The sequence below is a fragment of the Oryctolagus cuniculus genome, chromosome 4 (assembly GCF_964237555.1).
Source record: "Oryctolagus cuniculus chromosome 4, mOryCun1.1, whole genome shotgun sequence".
Lineage (NCBI taxonomy): Eukaryota > Metazoa > Chordata > Mammalia > Lagomorpha > Leporidae > Oryctolagus > Oryctolagus cuniculus.
The window spans coordinates 82,082,132-82,100,759 of NC_091435.1; the positions used below are offsets into that span (position 1 = coordinate 82,082,132).

General features: G+C 42.0%; 1 protein-coding gene across 1 annotated transcript in view; it reads right to left on the reverse strand.

Moving 5' to 3' along the window:
* The window catches only part of LMLN (leishmanolysin like peptidase), an 87,872-nt gene that overhangs the window by 59,129 nt on the left and 10,115 nt on the right, over positions 1 to 18,628 (reverse strand). The window contains exons 4-7 of the mRNA XM_002716542.5: positions 17,195 to 17,277; positions 16,614 to 16,731; positions 10,619 to 10,797; positions 6,708 to 6,813 (exon numbers count right to left, since the gene is read on the reverse strand). Of these exons, the coding sequence (XP_002716588.3) occupies positions 6,708 to 6,813; positions 10,619 to 10,797; positions 16,614 to 16,731; positions 17,195 to 17,277 (486 nt within the window). The remainder of the gene's footprint in view (positions 1 to 6,707; positions 6,814 to 10,618; positions 10,798 to 16,613; positions 16,732 to 17,194; positions 17,278 to 18,628) is intronic.

Genomic DNA, 18,628 nt, shown 5'->3' on the forward strand with positions numbered 1-18,628 from the left:
TGCACCCACATGGGAGACATGGAAGTAGCTCCTGGCTTCTAGCTCTGGCCTGACTTGCCCTGGCCATTGTGGACATTGGTGAGTGAACCAGCAGATGGAAGATCTTTCTCTCTCCCTCTGCCTCTTCCCCTCTCTCTGTAACTCTTTAAAATAACAAATAAATAAATCTTTTTTAAAAATTAAATGATTAACAAACAAAGTACTCCCTGTAAAGTTATGTATGCCTGCCACTATCAACCACTGTAGGCCATGGTGGTTTCAATATAGATGAGCCTTCTGAAGTCCGAGTGCCTGGAAAAAGTTTCAAGCTGATAAGTTTTTTTTTAAGTTAAAAAAATAAAGTTAGAATATGATAAAAGATGAGAGAAATTATACCATTCTAAGCTTTGTATAATGTCAGTGAATTGTATATTACACCTCTATAAATTTTCTTAACAGACTCCATTAACTTTCCTTTTTGTCTTAAGGACTTAAAAGTAAAGAAGAAAAAAACATATAAGAAAACAAGAATAATGTGAATTTCATCATCATTTTGTCAAGACTTGAAAAACATGGAGTTCATAGTTATATCAGCAAAGAATGTTGGCGTAGAAATTTACTAGGTGACCAGTTATGATTGTTAGCTATCTGTATACAAGCTATAGCATATTCTCAATGTATAAAGCATAAAGAAGTAGTTATAGAATAGCTTGATTTTGGGACCAGCATTGTGGCACAGCAGGTTACAGTCCTGGCCTGCAGCACCAGGATACCATATGGACACCAGTTCGAGTCCTGGATGTTCCACTTCCAATCTGCTCCCTGCTAATGTGCCTGGGAAAGCAGCAGAGAAGGGTCCAAGTCCTTGGGCCCCTGTACCCACATGGAAGACCTAGAAGAAGCTCCTGGCTCTTGGCTTTGGGTCTGCCCAGCTCTGGCCACTGCAGCCATTTGGGGAATGAATCCGCAGATGGAAGACCTCTTTCTCTCTACCTCTCTTTGTAATTCTGTCATTAAAATAAATAAGTCTTTTTTTAAAAAATGCTTTGTTTTTATTATTGTATTAGAAAAGAAAGCAAGAAAAGAAATCTCAGTAAGGAAAAGGAAATGTCAAACGATAATTTTGTGGTTTTTAGTTCCTTTCTCTATCTATTTGAGTGGTGAAGAGATAAAGAATGGAATCTGAATACTTGTATGGGAAGCACTCATTATCTCATTAAAATTTAAGACTTCTTAAAAATACTGTTTTTAAAATCTGATTATAAGCATAGAAATTCACATTGTAAAAAAATTTTTTTTAAGATTTATTTATTTATTTGAAAGGCAGAGTTACAGAGAGAGAGAGAGAGAGAACAAAAGACAGAGGGAAGTATCTTTATATGCTGGTTTGCTCCCAGATGGCTATGATGGCTGGGACTGCACCAGGCCAAAGCCAGGAGCCAGGAAGTTCATCAGGTCTCCCATGTGGGTGGCAGGGGCCAACCTCTGCTGCTTTTCCCAGACACATTAGCAGGATGCTGGATTGGAAATGTTGGAAATGGAGCAGCTGGGACATGAACCGGCACCCATATGATATGCCAGCACTGCAGACTGTGGCTTAACTGGCTGCACAACAGCAGCACTGGTCCCAGTTATTTAATTCTTTTTTTTTTTTTTTTTTTTTTGACAGAGTGGACAGTGAGAGAGAGAGACAGAGAGAAAGGTCTTCCTTTTTCCGTTGGTTTACCCTCAGTGGCCACTGCAGCCGGCACACTGAGGCCAGTGCAATGCGCTGATCCAAAGCCAGGAGCCAGGTGCTTCCTCCTGGTCTCCCATGCGGGTACAGGGCCCAAGGACTTGGGCCATCCTCCACTGCACTCCTGAGCCACAGCAGAGAGCTGGACTGGAAGAGGGGCAACCGGGACAGAATCCGGCGCCCCGACAAGGACTAGAACCCTGGGTGCCGGCACTGCAGGCAGAGGATTAGCCTATTGAGCCGCAGCACCGGCCCCAAATTATTTAATTCTTATTGCTCCTCAAGACAGTTTTTAAGGCTTAAATTATTAAAATATATGAAAAATCAAAAAAAATAGAAATGCATGCATCTTCTTTAAGAGAATTATGATATTAGTTTTGCCATACCATCTTCAGATTTTTTTTAAGAAGGAAATCATTGGAGAGTAATATTGCTGAAGCCCTATAATCTCATCCCTTTCTCCTACTTTTCCCAGAGGTAACCACTACCTTGACATAAGGGTGCATAATTCTCATGAACGCTATTATACTTTCACTATACTCATATTTATAACCATAAACAAGATACACTTTTATTTGTGGAGATTAAAAACTTACAAAAGTGGTATCATGTTTGGTATACACAAAAAATGGAATATTAACCAGCCTTAAAGGGGAATGAAATTGTACATATTATTACATGGATGAACCTTGAAGACACTGTGTAAGGTGAAATAAGCCAGACACAAAAAGACAAATATTGTATGATTCCACTGAGGCCCCTAGAATAGTCACACTCACAGAGAACAAAAAGCAGAATAGAAGTTAGGAGGAGGAACTGGGGAGGCAAGTCAGTGAGTTCCATTCCAGGATGATTTCTTTTTGTCTTTTTAAAATTAGACAGGTGCAGGGGCAGAGTAAGAAAGCAAGACAGAGAGAGCTTCCATTTGTTGCTTTACCCCTCGGCCAAATGCCCACCCAAATGTTACCATTTGAAAGTACACAGTTCGAGGGGTGGGCAGTCTGGCACTGGCAGGACAAGCTGCTGCTTGGGACACCTGCATTCCACTATGGAGCGCCTGGTTCAAGTTCTGGACAGGATGCTTCTGAGCCAGCTTCCTGCTAATACACCTGAGAAGGCAACAGTCAGCCCAAGAACTTGGGTCTGTTACTGACACGGGAGACCCAGACGGAGTTCTGGGCTTCTGGCTTCAGCTTGGCCCAGTCCTGGCTATTGTAGGCATTTGGGGTTAGTGAACCAATAAATGTAAAGTTTCTCTTTCTCTGTCTCTCCCTCTCTCTCTCTGTCACTCTGCCTTATAAATAAACATATCTGTTGCTTTTCTTTGGTTCTCTCAGTATTGAATTATCTATAGTTCTTTGTGCTAAAAATGTTACTTAGAATGATGCTTATCTTTCACTACAATCACCAGGTTCAACTTAACTTTTAAAAAAAATATTTATTTATTTATTTGAAAGGCATAGAGAGAGAGAGAGAGAGAGAGGTCTTCCAACCGCTGGTTCACTCCCCAAATGGCTGCAACAGCCGGAGCTGAGCCTAAATGAAGCCAGGAGCCAGGAGCTTCTTCCAGGTCTCCCACATGGGTGCAGAGCCTCAAGCACTTGGGCCATCTTCTACTGCTTTCCCAGGCCACAGCAGAGAACTGGATTGGAAGTGGAACAGCTGGGTCTGGAGCCCATATCAGATGCCAGCATTGTAGGCAGTGGCTTTACCTGCTCCACCACAGTACTGGCCCCTTAACTTTTTTTAATGAAAGGAAAACTGGGGTGGACAATTGGCCTAGCATTTAAGATGCCTGTGTCCCACATCACAGTGCCTGAATTCAACACCCACCTTTAGCTCCTAACTCCAGATTCCTGCTAGTGCAGATCCTGGGAGGCAGTGGTGATGGCTCAAGAAACGGCTAATCCTCCACCTGAGGCGCTGGCATCCCATATGGGCACCAGGTTCTAGTCCCGGCTGCTCTTCTTCCAGTCCAGCTCTCTGCTGTGGCCCGGGAGGGCAGTGGAGGATGGCCCAAGTGCTTGGGTGCCTCCACCTGCATGAGAGGCCAGGAGAAAGCACCTGGCTCCTGGCTTCGAATCGGCGTAGTTCTGGCTGCAGCAGCCATTTGGGGGGTGAACCAACAGAAGGAAGACCTTTATGTCTCTCTCTCTCACTGTCAGTAACTCTACCTCTCAAATAAATAAATAAATAAGATCTTTAAAAAAAAAAAAAAGAAAAAAATCCTTTCTTTGAGGGTGCTTCAAAAAGTTTGTGAAAAGGGAATTAAAAGGTAAGTTTAGGGGGCCGGCACATTGTGGTATAGAAGGCTAAGCCTCTGCCTGCATCCCATATGGGTGTCAGCTTGAGTTCCAGCTGCTCCACTTCTGATCCAGCTCCCTGCTAACACACCTGAGAAAGCAATGGAAGAAGGCCCAGGTACCTGGTCCCCTGCACCCATGTGGGAGACACAGAAGAAGCCCCTAAGCTTCTTGCTCCTGGCTTTGACCTGGCCCAGCCTAGTTGTTGTGGCCATTTGTGGAGTGAACCAGCAGATGGAAGATTGATCTCTCTCTCTCTCCTTCTCTCTCTGTAGCTCTGCTTTTCAAATAAATTAAAAAAAAAAAAAAAAAAAAAAAAAAAAAAAAAAAAAGAAACGAAGGAAGGGAGGGAGGGAGGGAGGAAAAGGTAAGTTTAGGGGTGGACTTGTGGCACAGTAGTTAAGATACTTCTGGGAACGCTCACATCCCATACTGGAGTACCTGGGTTCGAGACTTGACTCCATCCCGACTCTAGCTTCTTGCTAATATGTACTCTGGGAAAAATCAAGTGATATGGCTCAAGTGGTTGGGTCCCTACCACCCATATGAAAAACTTGGATTGACTTCCTAGCTCCTGCCTTTAGGCCAATCCAAGCTCAGCTATTGCAGGAATTTGAGAAGTGACCCAGGGTATAAGACATCTTCGTCTGTGTGCCTGTCTGTTTTTCTCTTTCTTTCAGTCTCTGCACCTTTCAAATAAATTAAAAAAAAAAAAAAAAAAAAAAAAAAAAAAAAAAAAGGATTTTAGGGGCCAGCACTGTGGTGCAGTAGGTTAAGTTGCTGCCTGTGATGCCAGCATCCCTTATGGTGCCAGTTTATTTTGTGCAAAGAAATTTCAAATCCATGCATAGTTTTTTTTTCATAATATATATTTTCTATGAATTCTTTAGAGAATCCTTGTATCCATGGTTTTCAATGTTTTTCTGCTCTGAAATAAACTTACTTTTTAATTCCATTTTCCACAAACTTTATAAAAACATTTTTAAAATTTTATTTATTTGAAAGGCAGAGAGACAGAGAAACAGAAACGGTGAGAGATTGTCCATTCACTGGTTCAATCCCCAAATGCCCACAACAACCAGTGACAGGCCAGGAAGAAGCCAGAAGTCTAAACTCAGTCTGGGTCTCCCACATGAGGGGCAAGGACCCAGGTCCATGAGCTATCTCAGGGTGCCTCTCAGGGTGTGCATTAGCAGGAAGTTGGAATTGGAAGTAGAGCCATGACTTGAAAGTAGGGTGTCCTAAACTGTGTCATAACTACTGCATTAAACACCCTGTCCCTACCAGCTTTTTTTTTTTTTTTTTTTTTTTTTTTTTTTTTTTGACAGGCAGAGTGGACAGTGAGAGAGAGAGAAGAGAGAAAGGTCTTCCTTTGCCGTTGGTTCACCCTCCAATGGCCGCCGCAGCCGGCGCGCTGCGGCCGGCGCACCGCGCTGATCCGATGGCAGGAGCCAGGAGCCTGGTGCTTTTCCTGGTCTCCCATGGGGTGCAGGGCCCAAGCACCTGGGCCATCCTCCACTGCACTCCCTGGCCACAGCAGAGGGCTGGCCTGGAAGAGGGGCAACCGGGACAGAATCCGGCGCCCCGACCGGGACTAGAACCCGGTGTGCCGGCGCCGCTAGGCGGAGGATTAGCCTAGTGAGCCGCGGCGCCGGCCTCTACCAGCTTTTAAAAGTGTACTGCTACTGTCCTCATTTTACACACAAGGATAAAAAACTGAGGCTTTTACAAAGGCTAAGTAATTTGTCTAAGATGCCTTTTAGTGATATAGGTAAGAAGATTCCTACCCATGTCTTTGTGATTCATTCTCTCTCTCAGACATCAAATTTTGCTACCCTCTATTTTCTAAATACACAAATGGCATTAGAAGAACATTTCCTAGAGTCTTTAGCAACTTTAGACATATATAGTAAAAGTATACTGTTTTGAACAAATTGGGGAAAAAGAATGAGAAATTCTCAATAAGTTAGTTTACATAAATTTTAGAAAACCCAGACAGGCTTTTAGAAATGAGCTAAGAAATAAGAAAAAGCTATAGCTAGCTTATCAGTTATCACTGTACAGGAAATTTAATTTTTCTAATGACTGTTTTTCACTTTAAGATTTGGAAGGTAGGGTAACAGAGAGAGAAAGAGAACAAGGGAGAGAGAGAGATCTCCCTTCCGCTGGTTCACTCCCCAGATGGCCTCAATGGCCAGGCTAAGCCAACCTGAAGCTAGGAGCCCGAAACCCCATCCTGGTCTCCCACATGAGTGGCAGGGGTACAAGAAGTTAGGCCATCTTCTGCTTTCTCAGGCACATTAGCAAGGAGCTGGATTGGAAATACAGCAACTGGGACTTGAACCTGCACTCTGAAACAGGATGCTGGTGTAGCAAGTGGCGACTTAACCAGCTGTGTCATAATTCCCACTCCTGAGATTTTCTTGAGAATCTTAATTCTTCTCTCAAAAATTTACCTAATGGATTTAGTCTTTAATTATATTAGACAGCAAAATTCGACCCAGACACTATCCTGATCATCAAAACTTTCTATATTGGCAGAAACCTAATTAATCAGGTTTTACTGAACATGAATATAAGAATCCACATAATCTTAAATGTTAATATATGTATAAAAATAACAGTATAAGAGCATAATAAACAGAAAACCAAGGCATGCAAGAAAGAACATTAGGTGAAGGTAGAATTACCAGGGCATGAATAATCTCATGTTTCACCGTGGACAGCATCCCAACAAACTCCTGAGGCTGGGTAGAGATCATATTTGGACACAGGTTAGCATATCCTGCTATTGGCCTGTTAAAATAGATGTTGAGTGTTTTTTAATATATCAGAACAATATTTCTCATCTAGACTTCTCTATCACAATTGCTCAGACATAAAAAGTATTTGCTAATGTCAAATGTAATTCTGAACTCTAGCAGCTAACTTTCACTATCTTTTACTTTCAAGACACGTACACTTTGCTTTCCTATGACTTAATAACACCTGTTTCCATAAAAGGAACATATTCAGTTTATTATACTTTAGTATGAATTTTTAAAAAATATAAAAATTTTAAATGTCAATATAATTTTTAAAAAATGAACAGAAGTATTCAAACACTATTTTACTTGCAAAATCCATATTTGACTTCAGCATTTCACCATTCTTTCAGGCACACAGACAGGCAGAAAGGAAAATCAAATACATTAACAGGACAATAAGCAAACTGTTCAGGTTTCTGAAAGTTGCTGAACCTTTTCTCCATCTTTCTCCTGCCCCAACACTGCTTATATTCACAAAAAGATTTTTTTATCTTCCCATTATCTTCTTTCAAATTCTACATCTTTTGGAATGTACAAAATTCCACAGCTCTCCCTGTGTCTAGAACCAGAGTCTAGACTAGGACCCAGAGTCCAGGATAACTCAGATCTACCTTGCAGATACCTGGTCTCCAAAAGCTGTGGCAAATGAGTAAGGCTAAGGGACTCCAAGGTCCTTAGGAACTCCAAGGTAATATTTCACCATAGAAATAACCACAAAACCAGAAGTTACAAGTACCTATTACAAAGAACACTTACTTTATTTAAAGTTTTAAAAAAGTGGAGGGGGGCTGGTGTTTCTGTACCAAGTGAAGCCTCAGTTTGAGATGCTGGCATCCCCTATCCATAGGAACACTGGCTGCTCGTCTCCTGATACAACTCCCTGCTAATGTGGCCAGGAAAGCAGCATGTGATGCCAAGTATTTGGGCCCCCACCATGAACGAAGAAGACTCAGATGGAGTTCCTGGCTTGTCCTCGCCCACCCCAGGCTGGAGAGTGAACCAGAGAATGGAAGATCTCTCTTTCTCTCCCTGTCACTCTGCCTTTCAAATAAATAAGTAAATCTTAACAACAACAACACCACGGTGATCTCTAAAATATAAAATGAAGCCACTGCCAGGCCTAAAGCCCTTCAGGGACTCCCTACAGCACTGAGAACACAATGGTTCTGTTTGCCTTTCCAAGCACTTGTCCTCGGACACAGTGTCTACTGAAGCGGCTTCGGAGCAACAGGTGCACGTGGCGATTTCCTAACATAAACTCTTTCCCCTAACTCATTTTTTCACTAAAGTCTACCAATGTTCAGGTAACCACTAAAATTTCCCTTTTTCAGAGGCCTTCCTCACCCAATTGATCAAAATGCAGTGTCCCTTTGTTTTCCTTTTTATATTACAGCATCCTTTTTTTTAAGATTTATTTATTTGAAAGGCAGAATTACAAAGAGAGGAAGAAGCAAAGAGATAGAGATAGAGATAGAAATAGAGAGATAGAGAGAGAGAGAGAGAGAGAGAGAGAGAGAGAGACCTTCCATTTGCTGGTTCACTCCCCAGATGGCTGCAACAGCCAGGGCTGAGCTAAGTAAAAGCGAGGAGCCAGGAGCTTCTTCCAGGTCTCCCACAAAGGCGCAGGGACCCAAGCCTTGCGCCATCTACTGTTGCTTTCCCAGGTGCATGAGCAGGGAACTGGATTGGAAGTGGAGCAGCTAGGACTCAAACTAGCACCCATATGGTATGCTGCATTATGTACTGTGCCACAATACCAGTCCCAGCATCCTGGTTTTTTTCTAAAAGGTATTTATCATATTGTGAAATCATGCATTTATTTGCAAGCACATTAACTAATACTCTCTCAGTCTGTACTCTGTAAATTCCATTAGGCAGGAGTACATGTCTATTCTGTTCACCTAGTCTGTTGGCAACTAATTAGGTACTATGCACAGGCAAAGTTTCACTCTCTTCAAAAAGATTCAAAATGAACAGTGAAGATATGGCCTTTTCTTCCAACGTGACACTCTTAAAAGAAATCAAAATCTTTCCCCTGATATGAGTAGACATACAGGAACAGCTTCATATTCACTAGTACAAAGAACACTTAGCTACCTGTTCATATCAAATGTAAACTAATCATTACAGTGCTATAAACATTTAAATATGGAAAAGCATATACACTGTTTTGCAATGTTCTTTTGAGACCTAATAGCATATCCTAAATGAAATTTCACCTGCGTATGCAATCCATGTTTTAGGTCAAACTTAGAAACTAAGAACCATGATTATGTAGCACTGCTACTGTGAAGGCTTATTTCTCAAGGACATCTGCTGTTAGAAAGCACTTCTCTTCAACAAATAACTGTGCCACCATTCATGTAGCACTTCAAGTATCACATTTTCCTTGATCCTAAGACACCATTAATTATAAAATATCAAAAATTCAATGACAACTTCTCAGGAAAAAGGAAACTCTGGCACACACATACCCCTGAAAGCACTCAGCACTGCCTCCTGCAGTAGCACATTCAGTAGTGGACACTAAGCTTTCTCAACACGCAGCCTAGATTCCTGAGAGGATTTCCAAAGCCCATCCAAAACCTCACAGTATCATGGTAACACACTGCTTTTGACAATATTGCCAACCGTAGGCATCCAGGGGATTGGCTTCAGGACCTCCCATGGACATCAGAATCTGCAGATGCCCAAGTCTAGTATGTAACATGCCATGGGATTTGTGTATAACCTATAGACATCCTTCCATATAACTTAACCATCTGTACATTATTTGTCATATCTAATATGAAATACATGCTTACAAATTGATGTTACACTATGTTGTTTAGAGAATAATGACAAGAAAAAGTCTGTACATGTTCAGTATAGTTGCAATTGTTTCCCCGAATATTTTTGATCCAATGTTGCTTTATTAGCAGCATGGAGAACCTGCAGAATATGGAAGGCAGACTGTACATGCTGCTGACTTTGATGTCCTTAGCACCTTCAAAACTGACAGTATGAATCTGTAGTGTTTTCCCTGTATTGCCTTCTTAGTTCAACTAACAGTTCCATTTTTTCCTTAAATAATTCCATATCAATAGACATGGGACATCTCTTTAAGGTCTGCTACTCTTGACAGATAGATGGATGTTTAGCATCTCTGTAGTAGTTCTTACGTGTGCATAAATTAGTCACACTAATGTGACATACAATCTATTCTGAGACATGTGGCAAGTTCTACTACCTTTAACTGATTTGTCTGGTGTGTGATGGGCAACTTTTGCATATTTAATAACTTTTCATTTCAAGGCTGGGCTCCTTCACTAGGAAAAAGTTCTGAAATCTTTTGTAAATAATAAAGAAGACTGAATTTTTAAGTGATCATTTAGCTAAGTGAAGCATATACTGTATAACAAATGATAGGACGATTAGACACTTTTAACATGTCACACTTTTAGCACAGAAGTGCTGGCTTTAAGGATCAAATTGTTTCCTTAGGGGGATATTCAGCTTGCAGCAAATTCTCTAGGCAACACACCTTTTCTCTGAAGGCAAAAAGCATAGTGTGGGAATGGAAGAAGAGTGGCAGGGGAAAAAAATGGAAGGAGGCTTTCCCTCTTCTCCTTCCATTTGACTCAAATCTCCTTCCCCACATGAACAACAGTCCCAGCTGGCCCACACCCCAGGCCAGGCCAGGCAGAAAGCTAGTTCTCACCACTAGAGGCAATGTGACAAACGAAAGATATATGAACGTGTTTTAAGAGTTCTCATTAATAAATCTTCAGGAGAGGTCTCAGAGGAATGTTTACCTGTCCATTTGTGCTTCCTGCTGACAATAGGCCGCATATGAGATGATGTTTTCATGGCTGCACCTCTCAGTGGCCAGAGCACCAACATAAAGAACAAAGTCTGCATCCTTGATGCCCTCCTGGTCCAGCACACCCACTGCTTCATGGGAACACTTACCCCCACGGCAGATCCTGCATCTCTGTGCTCACGGGATCAACAGAAAACCAGACCAGAGACAGGGTTAGCCGCGGGGACCTTTCATCTTGCAGTGACTCCAGACTACACTACGACTTAATCTTTATTGATTATACCTCAAGCTTTCAGCAAAATCTAAATCTTCATCCCTCTATTTCTACCTCTAACTTTGAATTTATTTCACTAAGATTTCAGCTTTTTATAAAATGATTGTAAGTCTACAATCTTATTTAAACAATTGCTATCAAGGCTAAACAACCAACTGGAAGACAGAAAAGACAGAGAAAGAAAAAGTTTAAAGCTCCAAAACCAAATGAAAGAACTTCCCTGTATTTTTTTATGTGTGTGAACAACTTCCACAATCAAAATAAAATAAAAACTTTTTATCTAATGAAAACATTTTCTATCATCAAATCAAATAATTCATGTATCTTCTTAAAAATTCAGATGAAACAAAAATATATGTTCAAAGTTAGTCATTTTATATTATACTTTTTCTAGTTTTCTAAGCAATTCTTACATTGTTTTTCTTTTCTTTTTTTAAAAAGGTTTATCCACTTATTTGAAAGGCAGAGTTATAGAGAGGCAGTGGCAGAGGCAGAGAGAGAGAGAGAGAGAGAGAGAACGAGAGAGAGAGGCCTTCCATCACTCCCCAAATAGCTGAAATGGCCAGAGTTTGGGCAATCTGAAGCCAGGAGCCTGGAGCTTCTTCCAGGTCTCCCACACAGGTACAGGGGACCAAGGATTTGGGCCATCATCCACTGCTTTTCCAGGCCATAGCAGAAAGCTGGATTGGAAGTGGAGCAGCTGAGACTTGAACTGGCATCCATATGGGATGCCAACACAGGCGGTGGTTTTACCCACTATGCCACCACACCGGGCCTCACATCATTCTTATAATATTTGCTGTTTAGAGAACTTCTCTCAAAGTTCCTAAACAATCATAATCTCCAAATTATACATAGAAAAATCACTAAATAGTGATTTTGTGGGTATAATCAATGCTTGTAGACAGAGAAAAAAGATATTTCCATTTCATTTAATAAAGTATACAATGTCCACTCTGTTTCTCTAGCATGTGTATTTATAAATTTTACATTTAATTACTTTAATAGTTGGTATAATAAAAAGTTATGATTTTTAAACATTCTTTTCCATGATTATCTATTTAATCATGGAATTCAGAATCCACCAGGAAAGCAGAATTTGGAAGAGCCTAGAAAATTTCAAGCAAAAAAAACCTTAATATATAAATAACAATTTTTTAAATATTTAAACTTTTTTTGTTAAAATTTTAAGTTCTACTTTAAAAGTTTACACTCTCGGGGCTGGTGCTGTGGTGTAGCAGGTAAAGCCACCTCCTGCGCCGTCATCCTATATGGGCACCAGTTCAAGTCCTGGCTGTTCCACTTCCAATCCAGCTCTCTGCCGTGGCCTGGGAAAGCAGTAGAGGATGGCCCAAGTGCTTGGGCTCCCGCACCCACGTGGGAGACCCACAGGAAGCTCCTGCTTAGGACTGGCTCAGTTCCAGCTGTTGCGACCATTTGGGGAAGTGAACCAGCAGATGGAAGACCTCTCTCTTTCTGCCTCTGCTTCTGTGTAACTCTACCTTTCAAATAAATAATAAATAAATCTTTTTTTAAAAAAGTTTACACTCTAAAGAAATCTGAGAAAGCAAGTTAATTACATTGGTGCCAAGATATAGGACTAGAAATTCTTTCTTTACTGGGCTTCAAACGCCTAAAGAAAAAACTTACATGATGAACTTAACCTAAACATATGCCTATGGGACAAGCATTTGGCCTCAGTGTTAGGATGCCACCTGGGACTCTCTCATCCCACATTAGAGTGTCTGGGCTTGAGTCTTGGCTCCATTCCTAATTCTAGCTTCCTGTTAACAGGCACCCTGGGAGGTAGCAGATGATGGCTCAAATATTTAGGATTCTTTACCCATTTGGGAGATATAGATTGAGTTCCTGGCTCTAGCTTAGGCCAGATCCAGCTATTGAAAACATTTGCAGAGTGAACCAGTGGAATGGAGATCTAGCTCTCCATCTCTCAAATAAATAAAAATTAAATAAATATATACTTTTAGTTAAAAAAGTCAATGTTCACTAATGTATTCATTTTCTGTAAGTAATGAAAGGATGTAGCAAAATAGAGAAAAACAGCAATAGCAATAATATCTTTAGATTTATATGTATACAAATTTATGTGTACCAACTTCAGATTTGTTATATGCATTTATATAACATGTATACATAATATGTATATAAATGTATAAAATCACAAAAACATATAGCTTACCAACAAAAAGCATCCCCACAATTATATTCTTTTTTTAAAAATTATTTACTTGAATGTCATTCTTTATTTTTAAAATTTTTATTTATTGGGCCGGCGCCGCGGCTCACTAGGCTAATCCTCCGCCTAGCGGCGCCGGCACACCGGGTTCTAGTCCCGGTCGGGGCGCCGGATTCTGTCCCAGTTGCCCCTCTTCCAGGCCAGCCCTCTGCTGTGGCCAGGGAGTGCAGTGGAGGATGGCCCAGGTGCTTGGGCCCTGCACCCCATGGGAGACCAGGAAAAGCACCAGGCTCCTGGCTCCTGCCATCGGATCAGCGCGGTGCGCCAGCCGCAGCGCGCCGGCCGCGGCGGCCATTGGAGGGTGAACCAACGGCAAAGGAAGACCTTTCTCTCTGTTTCTCTCTCTCACTGTCCACTCTGCCTGTCAAAAAAAAAAATTAAAAAAAATAAATAAATAATTTTTTTTATTTATTTATTTTAAAGGCTGGGAGGCAGACCAAGAGGGAGCACCCATCTGCCAGCTCACTCCCCACATGCCTGCAATGGGTGTATGTGGAGAAGGTGGCAGAACTTGGAGCCAGAACTTAGGACACAATCCAGGTCTCCCACACGGGTGGCAGGAATCCTACTACTTGGGCTATCACCACTGCTTCTCAGGGTCACATTAGCAGGAAGCTGGAATCGGTAGCTGAAGCTCGAAATGAAACCTAAGCATTCTGATATGGGATGCAGGGGTCTTAAACAGCAGGCCAAATACCAGCCCCAAACAATATAACTCTTTAAGAAAACCATTAACATTCTGATATACACCCTACGTACATATGTATGTATTTAATTTACTTATTTGAAAGGCAGAAAGAGAGAGCACTGGTTCACCACAGAAATGACCGTCACAGCCAGGACTGGGCCAGGCCAAAGCCACGAGACTGGAACTCAGTCTGGGTCTCCCATGTAGGTAGCAAGGAAACAAGTACCTAAGCCATCACCTGTTGCCTCCCCAGGGTGTGCCTTAATAGGAAACTAGACTCAGAAGCATATCCAGACTTGAATTCAGATACTCTGATATGGGGTGCAGGCTTACCAAGCAGCAGCTTAACCACTATGCCAATGTCCACCCTATATGTCCAGGTTTTTTTCAGTATGTATATTCTTCCAGATTGTTTCATAATTTTTAATCATATGCATATATCTATACTTTTCAAATAAAATAGCCTATACACACTAATTTACACCTTTTTTTTTTTTAATGTAAGCAAGGACTTAAACATCTTTCCAAGTCAGTCCATAGAGATCCACTTCATTCTTTTAACAACTGCATAGCATGTTATTACATGGTTATACCATGACTTAATACCATAAATAGGCATATTTGTAGTTTTGCAAAGAACATCCTTGAATATTTATTACATGGCTATTAGTATTTTTATGGAATAAATTCGCATTATTATTTTGCATAATAATTTTATTGCATAATACATATTCTTAATTTTAAGAGATATCAAATGGTCTTTTAAAAATTTTATTGGGGCCAGCACTGTGGCATAGTGGGTAAAGCCATCGCCTGCAGTGCCAGCATCCCATATGGGCGCCAGTTCGAGTCCCCGCAGCTCCAATTCTGATCAAGCTCTCTGCTATGGTCTGGGAGAGCAGTACAGGGTGTCCCAAGTCCTTGGGCCCCTGCACCTACATGGGAGACCCGGAAGAAACTCCTGGCTCCTGCCTTTGGATTGGCACAGCTCCGGCCATGGCGGCCAACTGAGTAGTGGACCAGCAGATGGAAGACCTCTCTCTCTCTCTCTGCCTCTCCTTCTCTATGTAACTCTGACTTTCAAATAAAAAATAATAAAAGATTGATTTACTTATTTGAAAGAGTTACAGAGAGAGGAAAGAGATTGATCTTCCATCCACTGGTTCACTCCCCAGACAGCCAATAGAACCAGCACTTCATCCAGGTCCCCCACAAAGGTCACAGGTGCCCAAATACTTCAGCCATCCTCTGCTGTTTTCCTCAGATCACTAGCAGAGAGCTGGACTGGAAGTGCAGCAGCTGGGGCCGGCGCTGTGGCATAGTGGGTAAAGCTACCACTTGCAGTGCCAGCATCCCATACAGGCGCTGGTTCGTGTCCCAACTGCTCCACTTCCTATCCAGCTCTCTGCTATGGCCTGGGAAAGACGTAATTGCAGCCACCTGGGGAGTGAACCAGAGGATGGAAAAACTCTCTCTCTCTCACTGCCTCTCTGTAACTCTTTCAAATAAATAAATAAATCTTAAAAAAAAAAAAAAAAAAAAAAAAAGGAAGTGGAGCAACCAGGGCACGAACCAGTGCTCACATGGGATGCTGGCATCACAGGCAGCAGCTTTACCTGCTACACCACAATGCCAGCCCCCAAATTGCCTTTTTCTTTTTTTTTTTTTTTTTTTTAAGATTTATTTACTTATTTGAAAGGCAGAGTTACAGAGAGGAAAACAGAGGGAGGGAGAGGGAGAGGGAGAGGGAGAGGGAGAGGGAGAGGGAGAGGGAGAGGGAGAGGGAGAGGGAGAGGGAGAGGGAGAGGGAGAGGGAGAGGGAGAGGGAGAGGGAGAGGGAGAGGGAGAGGGAGAGAGATCTTCCATCTTCTGGTTCACTCTCCAAATGGCTACAACAGCCAGGGCCGAGCCAGGCAGAAGCCAGGAGCCTGGAGCTTGATTAGGGTCTCTTACATGGGTGGCAGGGGCCCAAACATTTCGGCCATCTGCCACTCCTTTCCCCAGCACGTTAGAAGGGAGCGGCATTGGAAGTAGAGCAGCTGTGACTTGAATTGCTACTCATATGGAGTCACAGGAGGCAGCTTAACCCACTGCACCACAATGCCAGCCCCTCCAATTGCCCTTCTGATAAGCTGAGGCAGGGGCCAACGTCGTGGCCCAGCAGGTTAAGCCTCCATTTGCAACACTGGCATCCCACACTGGAGCACCAGTTTGAGTCCTGGCTGCTCCACTTCTGACCTGGCTTCCTGCTAACACACCTGGGAAGGCAGCATAACATGGTCCCTGGGGAAGACCTGGATGGAGTTCTGTCTCCTGATTTTGGCCTGGCCCAGCCCCAGTCACTGAGGCCATCTGAGAGTGAACCACATACTGAAGATGTCTGTCTGTCTGTCTCTTTCTCTCTGTCATTCTGCTTTTCAAATACATAAATAAATCTTAAAAAAAAAAAAAAAAAAAAAAAAAAAAAGCTGAGGTATGTATCTGCCAAAACGATTTCTGAAGGACAAAGATAAAGTTCTAAGTTAAACTGATTCAGCAACCCACAGACAAATGAGGGAAAAAATGGAGAGAAAACATCATTACACTCTCTTGAAAATCAAAGAAAGAATAAAATCAGCATACCTAACTCTGATTACTCTTGGGAGATGAATGAAGCTACCAAACCTCTGCAATTAGGTTTGTCAAAACTTCATAATGACGTTCACACACTCAGAATCTCCCCTGAGGCTATCCTAAGGAGTGAACACTGGCAGCGCAGGGCGAGTTACCTGGAGATGCTCCTCAGGCACTATGACCGGACCACATTTGGTGTGTGCGGCACACTCTCCAGTACAGTACCTATGAGGGTCATTTTCCTTCCGTAGGTACTGGTTTGTTGCACATTGTCTTCAGTTCATGTGTGTATCAAATTATTTTTTAAAACAAAGAACAGTTTAGAGAAGTTAAAAACACTGGTAATAAACTAGTCACCAATATATTAGTTAATAACGGCTAGTAGTTTAACAAGGAAACTAGCCTAAAAAAAGAATTTTGGTACTATGGGAACTCAAACACCCAAATACTTCAGGAAGTCAACACTGTGAGCATGTGGAAGGAAGAGGGTGTGTGGAACACTGGCCAGCTACATCTTAGGAGGAAGCCCAGGGGGCCACCTTCTGGTGGAAAATCAAGGGAAGAACAATGATCCAGCAGAGCACATTTTTAATCTTTTTAAATACCTTGTTGCTTGGTCTCTAAGAAGCATAGTGAACTACCCTAGCGTAAGTTCCATACTTGGCCATATTGGTAGAATGGGAAGGGCAGAATACTAAATGAATGAAGAACAGAATCCCTGTTTAATGTGACATACCTGCTAAGTAAGATAGTGCCAGCAGGTCGACGAACCTGGAAAGTCTTCTCTAGATAAGAAATAGCTTGTGGGAAAAGTTTGTTCTAAAAGAGTTGGAAAAAAAAGAACTATAGTCAAGGGATAAATTACATTTAAGACAAGCAAGCACAGGATATAATGACTGAGAGACAAAAGGCTCTGGAACACAGACACTAGTTAGTAAAAGGTTGTACAGTAAGGCTAAGAGGAAAGGAATTTCCTTACATTCTAATTGAGTCTAGGAAAAGAGCACCGAGTAGAAACCTCCTTCCCTACTCTCATTTAAATGGAAAACTAAAAAGCACAGATCTCAACCATGAGTTAGATTACTTCAAATATGAGACAATGTAGATGATGCCAACATTAGATAAGTTTATGTTTATCTGAACGTCAGAGTTACAAAGAGAGGAGAGAGAAATCTTCCATCTGCTGGTTCACTCCCCATGTAGCCTCCATGGCTAGGACTGAACCAGGCTGGAGCCAGGAACTGGGAGCTTCAGCAGGGTCTCCCACGTGAGTGGCAGGGGCCCAAAGATGATTTGGGTCATCTTCCCCTGATTTTCCCAGACCATTAGCAGGGAGCTGGATCAGAAGTGGGGCAGCCAGGACACAAACTTGTACAAGAACAAGTGCCCCTGTGGGATTGCTGGCTGACTGCAGCTTTACCCACTACAAACAACGCTGGCCCCAAGAAACTCTTATGTCTAGTTACTCAGCTATTCCTGTGGCCCATAATGAACTGGGTTAATATGTGAGTTAGACTCTACACAGATAAACATCTAATGAGATTAGCACTTCTATAAACAACTTCAACATTTCCACTATCATCTTAATTTATCTCCAGGAAAGGACATTTCCACGAAGAGAATGTTCTTCATGCAAATGTTCTCAACGTATTTCATAAATTATTTTTTTCATCTATCCTCATCACATCCTGCTCCCAAACATCTTGGGAGAGCAAGTAAGAAAATGAGAAGACAGATGCAATATGAAAGTATAAAAAAGGAGGGCTGGCGCTGTGGCACAGCAGGTTAAGCAGCCGCCTTCAGTGCCAGCAGCCCATATGGGCACCGGTGGTTTCCCAGTCCTAGTTGCTCCATTTCTAATCCAGCCCCCTGATAATGTACCTGGACCCCTACCGCCCCTGTGAGACACCTTGATGAAGCTCCTGGATCCTGGCTTCATTCCAGCCCAGGCCATTGTGTCCATTTCGGGAGCAAACCCATGGATGGAAGCTATCTCTGTCTCTCCTTCCCCCTCTCTGTAGCTCTGCCTTTCAAATAAATAAATAAACCTTTTATTTAAAAAGTATTAAAAAAGACTACTTTAATATCAAACATCAATAAAATTTTGGTGAGATTACAAAGATACCTTTGGTAAAATGATAAATATATTCACAACCAACATCTTTTATTC